The sequence below is a fragment of the Panicum virgatum genome, chromosome 2N, assembly GCF_016808335.1.
Source record: "Panicum virgatum strain AP13 chromosome 2N, P.virgatum_v5, whole genome shotgun sequence".
NCBI lineage: Eukaryota > Viridiplantae > Streptophyta > Magnoliopsida > Poales > Poaceae > Panicum > Panicum virgatum.
In genome coordinates, this window is record NC_053146.1 from 394,344 (window position 1) to 410,636 (window position 16,293).

At 48.1% G+C, this 16,293-nt stretch overlaps 1 protein-coding gene across 1 annotated transcript; it reads left to right on the top strand.

Annotated features, from left to right (window-relative positions):
* Positions 1–11,284: 11,284 nt before the first annotated feature.
* On the top strand, positions 11,285–14,981 carry LOC120659191 (U3 small nucleolar RNA-associated protein 6 homolog). Its single transcript, XM_039937250.1, has 6 exons — positions 11,285–11,864; positions 12,120–12,776; positions 13,380–13,838; positions 13,976–14,148; positions 14,247–14,430; positions 14,520–14,981. The coding sequence occupies exons 1-6, from the start codon at positions 11,403–11,405 to the stop codon at positions 14,607–14,609; spliced, it is 2,025 nt and encodes a 674-aa protein (XP_039793184.1). The 5' UTR covers positions 11,285–11,402; the 3' UTR covers positions 14,610–14,981.
* The last annotated feature ends 1,312 nt before the right edge of the window (positions 14,982–16,293 follow it).

Consider the following 16,293-nt stretch of genomic DNA (forward strand, 5'->3'; position numbering starts at 1 on the left):
AAAGGGCATGTACCTTGGTGGTTACAAGAGTCTCAGTGGCACTTAAGGTACTGGGTTCGACTTCTTCTGGAAGTGAATATTCTTGTGCTTTTACCGATAGACGTTGTTCCGGTCGATAATGAGGTGTCTGTGGTGACTTTGTCAATCAAGAGGATTTGTCGGTTTAGATCTTCGAAGATGCTCATAGGGGTGAGTGAGTCCCAGTGCATTGTGAGTATCTGAGTTATACTGTGTAATCGTAGAAAAAAACTACAAAATTGTCTAGATGTTTACGATCAAACCGGGTTCGTTTATTTTATACGGATTTTATTTTTTTTCCCGAAAACGATAGGAAGAAGAAGAATGTTGTGGGATTTTTAGGGTACCCATGGCCGGGTGGCGGAGCGCACCCGCCTATTCCCGGTGAGGGAGGACTCGGGGAAGTACTAGGCGGTTAGGCTAATCTAGCACGGAGGCAAGCACACATGAACTCACGATCTAGAGTGGTTCGGGCCGCCGGAGCGTAATACCCTACATCCACTGGGAAAAGTATTGTTCTTGGTTGTGTATGACTCTATCCTCTGCCGGACCTTGGCCTTTTTCCAGCCTGAGCCCTCTTCTAGCGGGCGCCCTCCCTTTTATAGATCAAGGGGGTGCGGATACATTGGTCGTTGAGGCCCCGACAGGTGGGCCCAACGGGACTATGTAGCATACTGCGCTGAGTACTTAAATGTCTACAGTAGTTGTGAATCTTTTCTCTGATATGCTTCCATGGCCTGCTGGCGTTCTGACTCAGGGAGGTCTTCTCTTGTCTCGTCGGCAAGGTGCCCGTTGGGGGAAACGTAGCTTGCGGCGTGGCCTGTTGAGGCTATTATGTAGGCGTCATAATGGGTGAAGCCGAGCCGTCGTGTCCATCTGTCATGGCAGACTGACAGGCGCGGCGTGGGCGGCGCCAGCGGCTCCACTACACGTCTTGGTAATACGCGATCAATAGTGTCCCCTGGTCAAAGACTTGCCTCGGCTTCTGTTATATCAATGCGGACGTCCACCTACCGCAATGAATGCAGTGGAAGGTGAACCTTTAGTATGGAGACCAAGTGGCCTTATATACGTGTCTGTGCTTGTAGACACGTGGCAGCTCCGGACCTCCCGGGGCGGGGTGTCAATTCCTTCCCTTAGTGAGGGGTCCGGTTACTATACAGGGGTCCGGGACCCCATGGGGGGTCCGGGACTCCGCGGGGGTCCGGACCTCCACGGAAGGTCCGGAGCTCCCGGCTGTTCGGGCTGAGCGCCTGTTTTTCCCGAAACACGTGGTGCTCCCAGATCCTTCCCAGCCGGGGGACGGGTCCGGGACCATTGTTGGGTGAACAGGGCTCCGGACCGCGGGGATCCGGCTGTTTGGACATAGTCAAGGATAACCACAAGGCTCCTGGCTAGACACAGCAAGAGGGGGTACCCCAGTCCTGGGGTACCGACAGTGGCCCCCGGGCCTACCTCGAGAGAGGTACGAACCCGCGGGTGGGGCCTACTATCGTGATGTGTTTTCACGCAAACTTGATTGCGTCGGTGTGCTCATGCAGAGAGCGGGCACTCCGGACCCTTGAGGCCGGTACACCGGTTGCCAGGTTCAGGTACTAGAGCGCTCTCCACAGGGCGATGAAGATGTAGGCTTAGGGTGCGGAACCAAGCTAAGCGGCTACACAGACCCCGGATCGTCCAGGGAGCAAGCACCACTTCCCGGACCCAGCTCTTGGCGACCGTGGCGAGCGGTCTCCGCCGGAGCGGGCCACCGGAGTGGACTTGAGTCGACCGTGGCGAGCGGTCTCCGCCGGAGCGGGCCACCGGAGTGGACTTGAGTCGACCGTGGCGAGCGGTCTCCGCCGGAGCGGGCCACCGGAGTGGACTTGAGTCTACCGTGGCGAGCGGTCTCCGCCGGAGCGGGCCACCGGAGTGGACTTGAGACGTTGCTGACAATCCGATGAAATATGCTACCGGTCCTCATAGTAAGGTGCGAGAAACCAAGCCTTATACTAGAAGGGAGCCCGGGACCTCTAAAGACAGCAGTCTCGGGTACTAGAGTACTTGTAACAGGGTAGTGAAGTACGTAAACTTAGGGTACATTACCAGGCTAAGCTACGCGGAGCTTCTCTACCCCAGGATACGAATACTACTTCTCCGGATCAGGTCCTTAGGGGTCCGAACTGTCTTCCAGCTAGAAGGGGTGTCCCTACCTGGCCACAAGCCAGCAACTTAACTTGGATTGTTAGCAATAAAAGGAAGATTCTGCTTAAGAGGAAAGAATAGTTAAACCAAGGCGAATAAATGTAATCACGGTGGAGCCTAGATAAAACTGAGAAAGAAAAACCCCTTTATTATTGTGGTTGTCATGGTATACATCAGATGTCGGGATTACGAGGTCGGACCTCTACTCCTCCGGACCGTTTTTTGCCTGTTTGTGTGATAGGGCCAGAGGTTGGGTTTACAAGGTCGGACCTTGACCGCTCTGGTCTCACACGTAGGCACCACATTATTACAAAGGAGGAATTTTCTTAGTCTTATCTTAGGAGTAACCTTCGGCTGCATCCTATACAGCATGTCCTTCTCTGATTGGAAGTGGTACCGCTACTCCTGGATTCTTCACAGTCGTCGGAGGTGAAGGCGCCCTGGATGTGCCTGAACTGCATCATCCAGCATCACCTCGGGAGCTCGGGGGACCACTCCTTGCCTAAGAGCTGTCATATGCTTAGGTAGCATGAGACAAATTCTTTGACTTTGAATGGGAGGGCCCCCCTGCCGTCGCCGTCTGCCACCGGGAGCCAGCCCGCCTGCCGCTTGCTGCGGCAGAACCTGGTTTTCCGCCCTGGCGCAGCAGGAGAACGGGTGCTCGTATGGACGAGCACGGGGCGTGGAGAAGGGCGGTCGTTCGCCGTCTTGTCCTTGGTGCTAGCGCCAGGGGCCCCCGCGCCTGGTGGCGGGGTCCTGTCTGCAGCAGCACCAAGCATCTCGGGTGGTGCCGGAGACGATACGACGACACGGTCAACTTCCTCCGGGATGGCTGTTGGCTCCAGGCTCCATGTTGAGAGAAAGCCTTGAGCCGACGCCATGCCACCGCAGAGGAGGCGTGGCCGTTGCTTGAGAGAAAACCTTGAGCCGACACTGGGATGGCGCAGGGCGACACGCAACAGGCGTCGCCCCCGCGCACCACCGTGCCGGCTCTGAGGCGTCGCAGTGGCGACGCACAGCAGGCGCCGCTGCCGTGCACCGCCGCACCGAGGGCGCTGGTGCCTCAGCGTAGTGACATGCGGCATAGGTGCCACCATGCCTCTCTTCATCTTCTCGCTGCTGTCGCAGAGGATGAGCTTCAGCCTCGAAAGCTTGGAGGTCTAGCCAACGCCAGCATCCATCCCCACGGACGACGCCAAATGTCGTGGGATTTTTAGGGTACCCACGGCCGGGTGGCGAAGCGCACCCGCCTATTCCCGGTGAGGGAGGACTCAGGGAAGTACTAGGCGGTTAGGCTAATCTAGCACGGAGGCAAGCACACATGAACTCACGATCTAGAGTGGTTCGGGCCGCCGGAGCGTAATACCCTACATCCACTGGGAGAAGTATTGTTCTTGGTTGTGTATGACCCTATCCTCTGTCGGGCCTTGGCCTTTTTCCAGCCTGAGCCCTCTTCTAGAGGGCGCCCTCCCTTTTATAGATCAAGGGGGTGCGGATACATTGGTCGTTGAGGCCCCGACAGGTGGGCCCAACGGGACTATGTAGCATACTGCGCTGAGTACTTAAATGTCTACAGTAGTTATGAATCTTTTCTCGGATATGCTTCCATGGCCTGCTGGCGTTCTGACTCAGGGAGGTCTTCTCTTGTCTCGTCAGCAAGGTGCCCGTTGGGGGAAACGTAGCTTGCGGCGTGGCCTGTTGAGGCTATTATGTAGGCGTCATAATGGGTGAAGCCGAGCTGTCGTGTCCATCTGTTATGGCAGACTGACAGGCGCGGCGTGGGCGGCGCCAGCGGCTCCACTACACGTCTTGGTAATACGCGATCAATAGTGTCCCCTGGTCAAAGACTTGCCTCGGCTTCTGTTATATCAATGCGGACGTCCACCTACCGCAATGAATGCAGTGGAAGGTGAACCTTTAGTATGGAGACCAAGTGGCCTTATATACGTGTCTGTGCTTGCAGACACGTGGCAGCTCCGGACCTCCCGGGGCGGGGTGTCAATTCGTTCCCTTAGTGAGGGGTCCGGTTACTATACAGGGGGTCCGGGACTCCGCGGGGGTCCGGACCTCCACGGAAGGTCCGGAGCTCCCGGCTGTTCGGGCTGAGCGCCTGTTTTTCCCGAAACACGTGGTGCTCCCAGACCCTTCCCAGCCGGGGGGCGGGTCCGGGACCGTTGTTGGGTGAACAGGGCTCCGGACCGCGGGGATCCGGCTGTTTGGACATAGTTAAGGATAACCACAAGGCTCCTGCCTAGACACAGCAAGAGGGGGTACCCCAGTCCTGGGGTACCGACAAAGAAGATTATTACTGTAGACGGGACGGGAATGGAATGTAGTTGCACTAGGTCTGCACGTACGGCAGACAAGACGGCGCGCTTCCGGCGATACATGCATATTAAGACTGAGTCCAACAAAGAGATGCAAAATGGGAGAGGCATTCCTCTATTTGCCTCGTACACAGTAGATGCATCACCCAATCAAAAAATCCTCATCTCCAACAGGCGGAGGCAAAAGCAGATGTATCACCCGGCGAAATGCATAGCAGGAGAGAGGTGAATCATTTTTACCTCTCCTCTCTCCTCATAATACAAAATGCCTACTCTTTTGTATGTTCTGTTGGAGCTCCATTCGGTGATGCACAATGCCGCGGTGGAGGCATATATGCATTTGCATATCGTTGTTGGAGTTAACCAATCAAAGCCCTGTGTGTACTCCGGCGACGTGTATGTGTACGTGGACATATAAAGTAGGCTAGCTGCCCCAAATTTTCAACCTGGTTTGTTCAGACTTCAGACTAGGATAAAAAAAAGTCCGTTGAATATATCAACGGCCATATAGTCCTATATTACATATATAGAATACAACGAAAGCAAGAAATAAAATGGTTCCACCTGCTGATAACTTGCATATCCAAACTCTTAATTAAGAATAGTTGCTGATCGATGATGAGCAATCTGAGTACGTCTGTCGGTCACATCATTCTCAAATTCTGGACCTTGCTTGTTCTTTGGGAACAGGACAGGTCACATGAGACGATGTACTTTTTAGTATGCCTTGTTTTTCATTTTTTTAATCTTGGTAACAAATAAAACAGGTAACTAATGACAGTGCTATATAATACTTTGGCTTTGGCAGGATGTATGAATAAAATGGTACTAAGAGCATTTCCCAAAACCTCTATAATCAGATGGGATAGGTAAAAACAGAAAAAAACTTCCTTAAAACTAGAATCCAACAGCCTCTCGATTTACCTCAGCTCGCTCGACCTTGCCATCCCCCCACCATAGCCGCCGCCGCTGCCAAGAGCTCCACGCCGAGCCACTACCCGGCCTCCATCCGCCCTAGCTGACCCCAAAAACAGGTTGCCCTCAATCTCCTAGGTGCTCCTCCCCCACTTCTCCCCCACCGGCGGCAAGCTCCCTCGCCGGATTTCGCCCCTAAACACGTCAGCTTCGGCCAAGGACGCAATTGTGAGTTCCCAATTCTTTCTAGGGTTATTAGTGCAAGAACCTAGGGACCCCGCTGTAAACAATAACTTTAACTCTCAAACTCAAATGGCTAGTTTGTTGGATAGTATAGAGATATTGAGAGTGAAGACTAGCTAAATAGCAATATGGAATGCAGAATTTGGCTAATCTTTTCGAGAAGCTCTAAGCAACTACTTTGCTTCAGGGTTTCACGTATCGTGGAACTGCTGTGATAGTCCCTCGCGTCGCCCTCCTCCCAGGGGCGACACGGGCGGCACCCAGGCCAACACCGTCGCCGCCCCTCCCCAACCTCGTCCACACCTCGCCGCTGCCTGAGCAGGGGTCCGGAAGTCCGCGTCCCTCCTAGGACGGCGACGACGGGGTCCTTTCCTCGCGTATGGGCATTGCTCGCGAGGATCTGGGAAGTCTCGCGAGTGGCCCGCAATGGTTGCCGGCTTCAGGTGGATCTGCCAGATCCGGTGGCCACGGAGTCGGAGGTCCCTCGTTCGGCACCCATGGCGGGCAAGGCGGCGCCACCGCGTCGCTGGGCCGCCCGCGCGCGACCGAGGATGGCGGAGGCGGCGGCGGCCACGGGCTACAGTGGTCGGGCCCCTCGGGGTCTTTGCGCATGGGAGTCCCGCGGCCGGCGGCGGGCGTGCGACTCCAGCGGGTCTGCGGCGCGGCTGATCCAGATCTGGCATCGCCGACTCTGCGGTCCTGTCTTCGTGGGATCCCGTCGGAGCGGGTCTTCGCTGCAGCCACGGCCGACTGCCGTCAGTGCGGTGGCCCGGGCAGTGCCGGGTTCGCATCCGGATCCAGCAGCCCCGTGGTAGGGGACAGTGCCCTCGGTGGAGGGCTTCACAAAGTTGGAGGTGACCTGGGTGATCTCAGCGGCGTTTCCGACGCAGCATGGAGGTCTTGTTCTTCCCAGCGCCCGGCCACTTTGGCAGTTCCGTGTGGTTCGCGATGGGTGGCTTCGGGGCCCCCGGATGCAGATCTGACGTCGGCTTGGCCTCCAGTGGTGACTCCTCTCCAGCAGTTGCGCCTTCGGCTTTGGTGTTGGAAGGGCTAGCTCCGGACTTTACAACTACTTCTGGTGATGACATCTTCAATTTCGCCTTTGTTTTTCATATAGACCAAGAGACAGGAGTCACCTTGGCTTCATTCGCGGATTCTCTTACTCGAAGACGGATTTCATCTGCATTTTGTTCCGGTGGATTATGCACGGGTACCCAGTGACTACTTTGCAGCGTGGTATCTCAGGTTACGAGTTCAGATGGTCTGCCGGACTTGGAGTTTGTGGCCGTTCGAAGTGGGTCAAGTCTGGTCTATATGGAAGCATTGGCCTGGTAAGAAGGGGGAAGCAACACGGTGTGACTTTATTGTGGTTGTACTTGTTACTAATTCACCGGTTCCGGGAAGAAATTCCTAGGTCTGACCTTAATTGGTCGAACCTGGAAGTGACCTTGTTGAAGGCATTGTTTGGATTAAGATGAATTACTCCCTAAGGTGAAAATTTTTTATTTGGTCTTAATTGGTTGGGTCACTGCAATGTCGGCACGTGCGCGTGCTGTTTCCTCGTTGGAGGCGTTGTCTCGGGAGCCTACTTCATAGTCCAAGAGCTGCTTTGGTTTGCGAAGCGGACGAAGGTGAAGTCGCTTGTGGTAATTTGCTGCGGCATGATCTTTAGGTCATGACGTTCTCTTTTTTTGTTTCTTTTTATAGGCTGTGTGCATCTTAGTTATGTAGAGGCTGGGATGAATCTTATATAATTGCATCACCTTGATGTAATTGTCTAAGATCAATAAAGCTTTCTTTTTTCAAAAAAAAAAGTACATGTACACACAGCAGACTAGGAATTCCTTCCTGGATAGGATCGATATGCCCGTCAGTGTTGGAGGATAGAATCTGCAGGAGGACACAAGCAGTTTCCTCATGACTGAAGGCCAACTTTTTGGCTTTCTTGCATGCTTCATGCATAAGTTCTGATCGATTCGATCCCTAAAGCTGATGGACGACGACGTACTGTGTGTCTCGTGTGTCATGCATGCTTAGCTTGCTTGTTGGATTGTAGGACGGATATACATCATCTTCACGCTTATCCTGCATGCTTTCTGTGTACATGGACATGCAGAGGAGCTTTCTCTTCGTTTACCACGCATGCATTCCTTTTTGTTTTTTTTTCAGTTGCGCATTGCTAGTTAGCCGGCTAAGCAACTACTTGTCGCGAGTTTCAAAGATTCCCTCTGGAAACTACAAAACAAGTAATTTTTGTATACCGCTGGTACCCACAATATACTGTATTCCATGCATATATTTTCGTACCAGCTTTTTTTTTCACCACGGGCGGACCCGATTTCATTACTAGAAGCAACAAAATTACAGCAAGATAGTTACCAACGGCTCATAACGTTCCACACACGTACTGTCTCTGCTTCATCTTCCTCTTCGTCTTCAAATATATATAATTAAAATCAAAGAAGCAAGTAGCATTGACTCTGCAACATCTAGAGTAGCTGCCGATCGATAGGTACAGCGTCGATTCTGCTTGCATCTCTACGCATGCTGCACTTTTTTTTTTTACATTTTCCATCCTAAATTATTAATCATTTTAGTTTTTCTAGATACATATTGACTTTACTATATACCTATATATATATAACAAAAATTATGCATTTAGAAAAGGGAACATATCAGGTGCAAACCAATCTCTCTGTGTAAACCGTGCAAACTTTAATCTGAGCTATCGGATCAACATCCAAAGAGTATGGGGGGATCGGGTAATTTTACAATTAACCGCCCGCCCCTTGGATTGGGTAATTACACTTTTGCAAATCCCCCTTCCCAGTCCCTCTGCGTCCCGTTGGATGTTGATCTGGTGGTCCAGATTAGAGTTTGCACGGTTTGCACGGAGATGTTGGTTTGCATCTAAATGACTAATAATTTAGGGTCCTGTTTGGAACATTAGCCCATGGCTAATTTTGAGGGATAATACTTAGTTTTGAATTGGTAGGCTAAGAATTAGCTCAAGGTAGGTTGTTTGGATCCATGGGCTAATGTACACCCTCTCTCTTCCATTCTCATGTCTAGGTGTGTGTGTATGCTCACCTTTTTGTGGGGACCATGCAAAATTAGCTCCATTATCACTTCTTGGAGGGGCTAAGGATTTTGGGAGGGATAATTCACTTTAGTTCAAAATTATCGCACATGTTTGTATGCATGAAGGATAATTTGGAGCTAAAAGGTGAGGGCTAAGGATTATCTCTTGTATCCAAATAGGCCCTAGGACGAAGAGAGTATGAGCTTATTGGCGCTGATTCAATTCATTCTAGTTGGGGTTTAGGATATTTTATAATCTAGCTATCGTGATTAATTGCACGAATCACGGAGCGCAATTAAATTATTAGGACAAGCTAGCTGTAACTTGGCAAGTGTGCAGCTGGATGGCTGCGATCCATGGATGGAAGAGATAAAAAGAAGATTAGAGTGTATCCAGATGCACGTGCTGCCTGTGCTGTGAGCCAAAGAGGGAGGCCATGGATCAGGTAGCGCCAGCATGGTCAAATTAAAGAATAATGGTCATTAGTCAGATGTATCCATGCCTGGAGAAAAGAAAACTTGGTGCCTAGGGAGAATCAAGCTGTAGTGAAGGCAAAGGCAAGGTGGCTGCTTGCAATGCTAGTACATGCCTAGCTAGACATGGCATGGTTTAATGGTATGAACTAGTCGCACACACACGCCGCCGGTATTATTCTTTCTTGGGAACAGATGAAGCTTCTGTTCTGTCTTTGCATCAACCATCAACCAGCAGGTAGCTAGCGATAGCTGCCTCTCGATCGCAAGCCAACTTGTAATTAATGGCTGGGATCGATTTGCAATTGACAGCCTTGATCTTTCTCTTCTACAAGTGTGTCTGTGCATCGATCATTGTATTCAATTTAATTTTATCACTGCCCTGCAGTATACATATACACTGCTGTAAATTACTCCAGTGGAGGGGAGGTCACAGCAGAGTTATCGGATGGTTGGTCAGACTTAGAGGTCAGCCTCAGCACCTCGAAATCAAAACCGGTTGTGATGATATGATAGGTCTGACCGAAAGACGTCTAAATAGTGCAAGTAACTAGCGCTGAATCTTCTGTTCCTTTTATTAGACTGCTAGTTGCTGATGACAAGCCTCCATCAAGTCCAAGTCAGGGGCACGCGCGCGGCGGTCAAGTCTCTCCGGCCGCCCACTGTGCTGTCCGTCCGGACTGGGCAGCATGATGGTAAGGTCTTTCGTTCCCACTGACGACAGGCAGACGACGGTGGCCGTGAAGGAAAGGAGGAGCGGAAGCAGAAGCAGGCTTGCAGTTACAGCCTTACAGGCAGGGGAGTGCACTTGTACACCCATCGATGTTCCAGGCAAGTTGCAGGTCAACTCTTCTGGAGGGGAGACCGAGACTCGATCGGGAGTCGTCTCCCTCCTTCCTGGGCTGTTGGATGGAGATGGAGACGCACCAGCTGACCGAGGCAAGATTGGCCTTTTTTTTTCATTTTTATATTTAAAAAAAATTCAAAAATATATATCAAATAGGGAAATTTTCAAAAATGGGTGTCTGTCGCCTCCCTAATGGGCGATAGGGTGCCTGTCGCCCATCCAGTAGGCGACAGGACCTAAATGTAAAATAAATTTATATTTAGGTCCGGGCGCCCATGACACATTAAATAGTGAATTTAAAATCGATATAAAATCGTAGAAAAATCGGAAAAATACAAACTCAACTGTTCTGGATTCTATGAAACAAGATCTACAACTTTTGTTACATAAAGTTTTTCATTTGATCAATGTATCTAAATCAAGAAAAATAGTTCTTGTACCTAGAAAAATCTGAAATAATTCATTTGGTCTAGTTGTGCTTATCTAAAATTTACCAAATTTTTTTTATAGCTCTTAGTAAATAAAATAATGGTACTGTAAAAGTTATGTCTTCTAATACTCAGTATAGCAGCATGGATAAATAACCCATTTAAACTAGACATATTGCAAGATCTAATTTAAAAACTTATTCTAGAAATGTTTTCTGGGCCTACCAATTTTGTACAAGCCTATGCTCACCATATGCAACACTCTGGCCAAAGATGACATGCATCCAAAGGATAGATCTTGAGATTTAAATAAAAGTGCATTAAACTGGTATTTAAAATAGAGCAAGACACATTGATCAAATGAAAAACTTTATGTAATAAAAGTTGTAGACCTTGTTTCATAGAATCCATAACAGTTGAGTTTGTATTTTTTTTATTTTTATACGATTTTATATCGATTTTACAAGTTCTCTATTTAATGCGCCCTGGGGGCCAGGATCTAAATGTAAATTTTTTTTACATTTAAGTCTTTGGGCGACAGGCACCCATTTTTGAAAATTTCCATATTCGGCATATATTTTTGAAATTTTGTTTTTTTATATATAAAAATGAAAAAAGCGCGGCAAGATTGAGATTGAGAAATCCGGCCTGTTTACGAAGCCTGGCCTTTACCAAAGCCCAACAACCTTTATCCCGGTAAGTTTGGGCCTCAGGAGGCTCCGCGAAGCCGGCCCGCTTACACGTCCATGCCCTCCTCTCCTCGCCCTCCCCGCAACTCCGCAGCACCACCACACCACACCACCGCGGCGGCGGCGGCGGCGCCAGCTTCCACACTGCCTCCCCTTGCTTCCTTCCCCCGCGCCGCCACAACCCAAACCCTAAACCATGGCGGACGCCGTCCAGTACCGCCTCGAGCGGATGACCGACGAGCTCGACGACCTCGAGCGCCGGGGCCTCTTCAACCGCGCCGAGCTCGCCGACGTCGTCCGCCGCCGCCGCGACTTCGAGTTCCGGCTCCGCCGCCGCTCCCCGCTCCGACAGGACTTCCTCGACTACATCGCCTACGAGCTCCGCCTCGACTCGCTACGCAACCTCCGAAAGCGCGCAATCATACGCGACGCCCCCTCTGAATCCGACGACGACCATGGCAGCGCCGACGAGGAAGGCACGAAGAAGAAGAGGAAGAGGAGGAACAAGAAGTGGAAGAAGTCCATCTCCGACGTCGCGGGGGTCCTCCGCATACTCGACATCTACAGGATGGCCACCGTCAGGTTCAAGGGAGACCTCGACCTATGGTTCCGATACCTCGAGTTCTGCCGCGGCAAGCGCCACGGGAGAATGAAGCAGGTAGCTGCAACAAGCATCATTCTCAAAGTTCCATCTTTGTTATTCTTATTACCTTTGTTACCTCGCTGAACTGCTCGATTTGAATCTCGTTTATCTCTTTGGACTATACCCTGACATTGTTGATGCCCATAAGAAAGAAATTTCGGCAAGTTCAAACCTTTCAGTGTTCTTAGTTCACTAGTTCAGCTACACATTTAGTACCAAAATTGGGGTTCCTGGCGCTTAAATGTTGTTCATCCCTGTGTTTGTTTACAGGTTCTGGCGCAAGCTATTCGCTTCCATCCCAAGGTCCCTGGGCTTTGGATCTATGCGGCAGCGTGGGAATTCGACCAGAACCTCAATGTCGCTGCAGCACGTGCACTGATGCAGAGTGGCCTCAGGTCCTGTCCACAATCAGAGGATATGTGGATTGAGTATCTTCGCATGGAGCTTACCTACCTGAACAAGCTCAAGGCGCGAAAGGTGGCTCTCGGAGAGGATGTGAAGACGCTGCAAAAGAGCGATAATGATGCTGGCAAGTGGAAAGATGAGAACAAAGAACTTTTCATGCCACTGAATGAACAAGATGATGGGCCCGAGGACTCCAAGCGAGCTGGAGATGCTCTGGAGGAGAAGGAAGACATGTTCTGGCGGCAAGGACTGTTAATCATCCAAACCATATATCATGGTGCGGTGGAAGCTCTTCCATCAAGCTTAACCTTGCGGAAGAAATTCTTGGAGATATTAAACAGTGTGGACTTGACACATTCTGATGAGTTGAAGATAGAGGTCCTGGATGACGTCAAGAAAGATTTCTCCCATTGTGAGGACTACTGGGATTGGTTTGCTAGGCTTCAGCTTACTGATTTAAATAATCCCAACGGCTTGAAGGGAAAGGACGCTCTATCGAATAAGTTGAACAAATCAATTCAGGTAAATGCATTACGATCACTTTCTTATTACTCAGAAATCACAATCTCTGTTATGGATTATCAATGGTAGCTAAACTGTGCTTGCTATTTCATAAGTGAAAAAGCACATCTGCACATGTAGATGAATGCGCCGTGGCAATGTCTTGCTGTGTAAAATGTTATTGGCGTTTATTTGCCCTATAATTCTGTTTAGGAACATTTTCCATGTTCAGATGATCATGGTATTTTGTGTGGTCACGCTTCTGGTATATGTTTCAATGTGTTTATTCAATCATAGAACTATGATGAAAGCATAAATAGAACTATGATGAAAGCACCTATTTATGATTATATTATTTCCAAATTAATACCAAAGGTAACTATTAATGTATGCTTGTTGTGAAAGCATTTACCAGTGCCATTCTCGGCAATAGTATTAGAGCTCGACAACTCCATACAGTCAATGGTTTACCCTTCACATTTTTACTAGGCTTGTAGGTAAATCTCATTTAAGGCCAACATTGCTTGCTTTTATAGTTACTATATACCAATTTCTCAACCAAGATATGTACACGGAGCATGGGTTTTGGTACAACTTGCTGAGCATTCTGAAATTGTATTACAGGTATATGATGAAGCTGTCAGAAGGCTGCCAACTTCCAAAATGTATTCCCTTTATGCAAAATTTTGGATGGATGTTCTATACCCTGACAGAGAAGATTCCATTGCATCATTCCAAAATTCTGAATTTGATGCTTCGGAATTCACTTCATCTATACTGAAAGTTTATGAAAGTGCTGAATCATGTGGGTGTCTTACTGAGGATCTTGCTTGCCAATATGTATCATTTTGTTTGAAACTCGAAAGGCTGGAGGAAGCTAAGAATCTCGCAGAAAAGCTTTGCAACGGTCCTCTTTCAGATGCTGCAAATTTGTGGAGCCTGAGAGCTTCTATGGAGATAAATTCGGTTGCTACTGCAGGCAGTACTCCGTTCAGCAAGAAGAAATTGAGTTGTTTATTTGATCTATTCAACACTGTTCTTTCCAAATTACCCGTTACTCAGACTGAGGGATTGTGGCACATGGTATGTCCCTTAGAATTTCCAATGATGATGGTGTCCTAGATATTTCCCCTTGCACTTTCATAGGCTAGTGTATGCAGTTTTGTTTTTCCTTTCTAATTTTACATGTCTGAAATTGTTCGCGATGCATTTTTTTTCAGGCCATGAAACTGTTTTCTAATGAGAAGATATATTTTGAGAAGTTAGTGAAATGTGCAATGCTTTCGTTAAGTTTGGCTGGTGGGAATGATTCGGGCGCATCGGTTGCTTCTGCTATCATCGGATGGTATTTGCAAAGAGATGGTATGAAACAAGCTAGGAAGATGTATAAGAGGTAAGAAACAAGCTAAGAAGCTAGCATTTCGAGTAGCCCATTGTGCTATGCATTTTGAATTTGGATTGTGAATTTTGTGATGTTGCATGATGATGCAGGCTTCTCGCTCTACCACGTCCGAGCCTAAAGTTGTTCAAGTACTGCATAGAGCTGGAAACTAACCTCGCATCGCTAGGAGACAATAGTGCCCTTGCAAATGCCCGTAAGCTTTATGATTCAGCAATCGACTACTATCCCCAGGAAAGAGAAGTGTGGAGAAACTACTACAACCTGGAATTGAAGGTGAGATCATGCGTTGCCATTGATATTTTTTTCCATAAAATGCTTGCCCTTTGTTTTCAGCGCTGATATTACATTCATATTGTAACCAGGTGGGAACATCGGAAACCGCCAATGCTGTTTACAGGCGTGCTCGTAAGGTGCTCAGTGACTCCACTGCCCTGACCGCTCCCAGTAGCTAGCAGCATGAGGCCTGTGTTAACTTGTAATACCATTTTTGATTGGATTTGTTTGTTCCCTGTGAGCATATTTGGGTCAGCAATTAAGCTGATGCAACAAAATTTTGGCTTGTCTCTGATTGCTGTGTTTGGGTTCCACCGTGGTCCTGAAAATCGGTGGATGAAAACGTGTATGATTGCCAGATGTAGTTGTTTGGATGCCTATGCCCATAAGAAAGGCACATTAGCTGTCCTGAAAATCTTGGCTCGTCTCTGATTGCTGGGTTTGTTTATGCGTGGAACTGAGCTGTTTTAGCCTGTGCAAGGAGGCTTACACAATGTACACTAAGACATTGAAGGGGCCATTTGATTCGATTCCTGAACTGTTGTCAGCGATGAGGTTTGTTGGGACCTGATCTTTCCTTTACTGATATATAACACAAAAATCAGATGAATTTTATGGTAAGGATTCTTGACGGAACCTTTATGATATGTCTCGAGTTGTTGCTGCCATGACGATGAACAGAAATGTTATTTGTACGTACTCTCGTGTTTCATATGAAGGCGTCTTTTTTATTTTTATATTTTTTAAAATCATTTTTTACAGAAATATATTTTCGGTTTCATAATTTACAGTTTTGTACCCCTACCGCCCGGCTGCGGGGCGGCAGGGTACCTGCCGCCAACTGGCGGGGCTGTAGGGACCTGAATGTAAATAAAATTTATTTTTAATCGTATTTTAGCCCCTGGGGGAGCCTGCCGCCCCCCTGTCGGGCGGCAGGGTACCTACCGCCAACTGGCGGGGCGGTAGGCCAGGCAAAAAATTATTTTCTTTTTAGTTTCCAGAACAGTGAACTTCTAAATTCAATTAAAAATTATAGAAAAATCAAAAAAATGCAAACTAAATTTTGATAGGTTTCTTAAATCAAGATCTACGGAGAAAAAATACTCATGCATGTGAAATGTCAATTTTGCCCCTCTAAAATTTTAGGTTGTGTTTAATCTAGTTTATTTTGTATCTGTTGTTCTGTTTGTCTAAAAATCCTGAAAATTTTGTGATAGCCTACTCTTTTCATGTGTATTCCACTGGAAAATTTTCAGGTGCATAGCCTACGTGCATATTTGTGGATCTATTATTGTTGGATTTCCATCATTTAGCAGTAGAATAATAGATCCACAAATATGCACCTAAGCTATGCACCTGAAAATTTTCCAGTGAAATACACATGCAAAAATTAGGCTACCACAAAATTTTCAAGATTTTTAGACAAACAGAACAACAGATACAAAATAAACTAGATTAAACACAACCTAAAATTTTAGAGGGGCAAAATTGACATTTCACATGCATGAGTATTTTTTCTCCGTAGATCTTGATTTAAGAAACCTATCAAATTTTAGTTTGCATTTTTTTGATTTTTCTATAATTTTTAATTGAATTTAGAAGTTCACTGTTCTGGAAACTAAAAAGAAAATATTTTTTTGCCTGGCCTACCGCCCCGCCAGTTGGCGGTAGGTACCCTGCCGCCCGGCAGGGGGGCGGCAGACTCCCCCAGGAGCCAAAATGCGATTAAAAATAAATTTTATTTACATTCAGGTCCCTACCGCCCCGCCAGTTGGCGGCAGGTACCTTGCCGCCCCGCCGGGCGGTAGAGGTACAAAACTGTAAATTATGAAACCGAAAATATATTTTTGTAAAAAAATGATT

Excerpts from the sequence above, each read along its gene's own strand:
- LOC120659191 (XM_039937250.1), top strand. The coding sequence starts at position 11,403 with ATGGCGGACGCCGTCCAGTACCGCCTCGAGCGGATGACCGACGAGCTC. Across the intron at positions 14,149-14,246 it reads GCTAGGAAGATGTATAAGAG|GCTTCTCGCTCTACCACGTC; the intron begins GTAAGAAACAAG and ends ATGATGATGCAG. Across the intron at positions 14,431-14,519 it reads ACTACAACCTGGAATTGAAG|GTGGGAACATCGGAAACCGC; the intron begins GTGAGATCATGC and ends TATTGTAACCAG.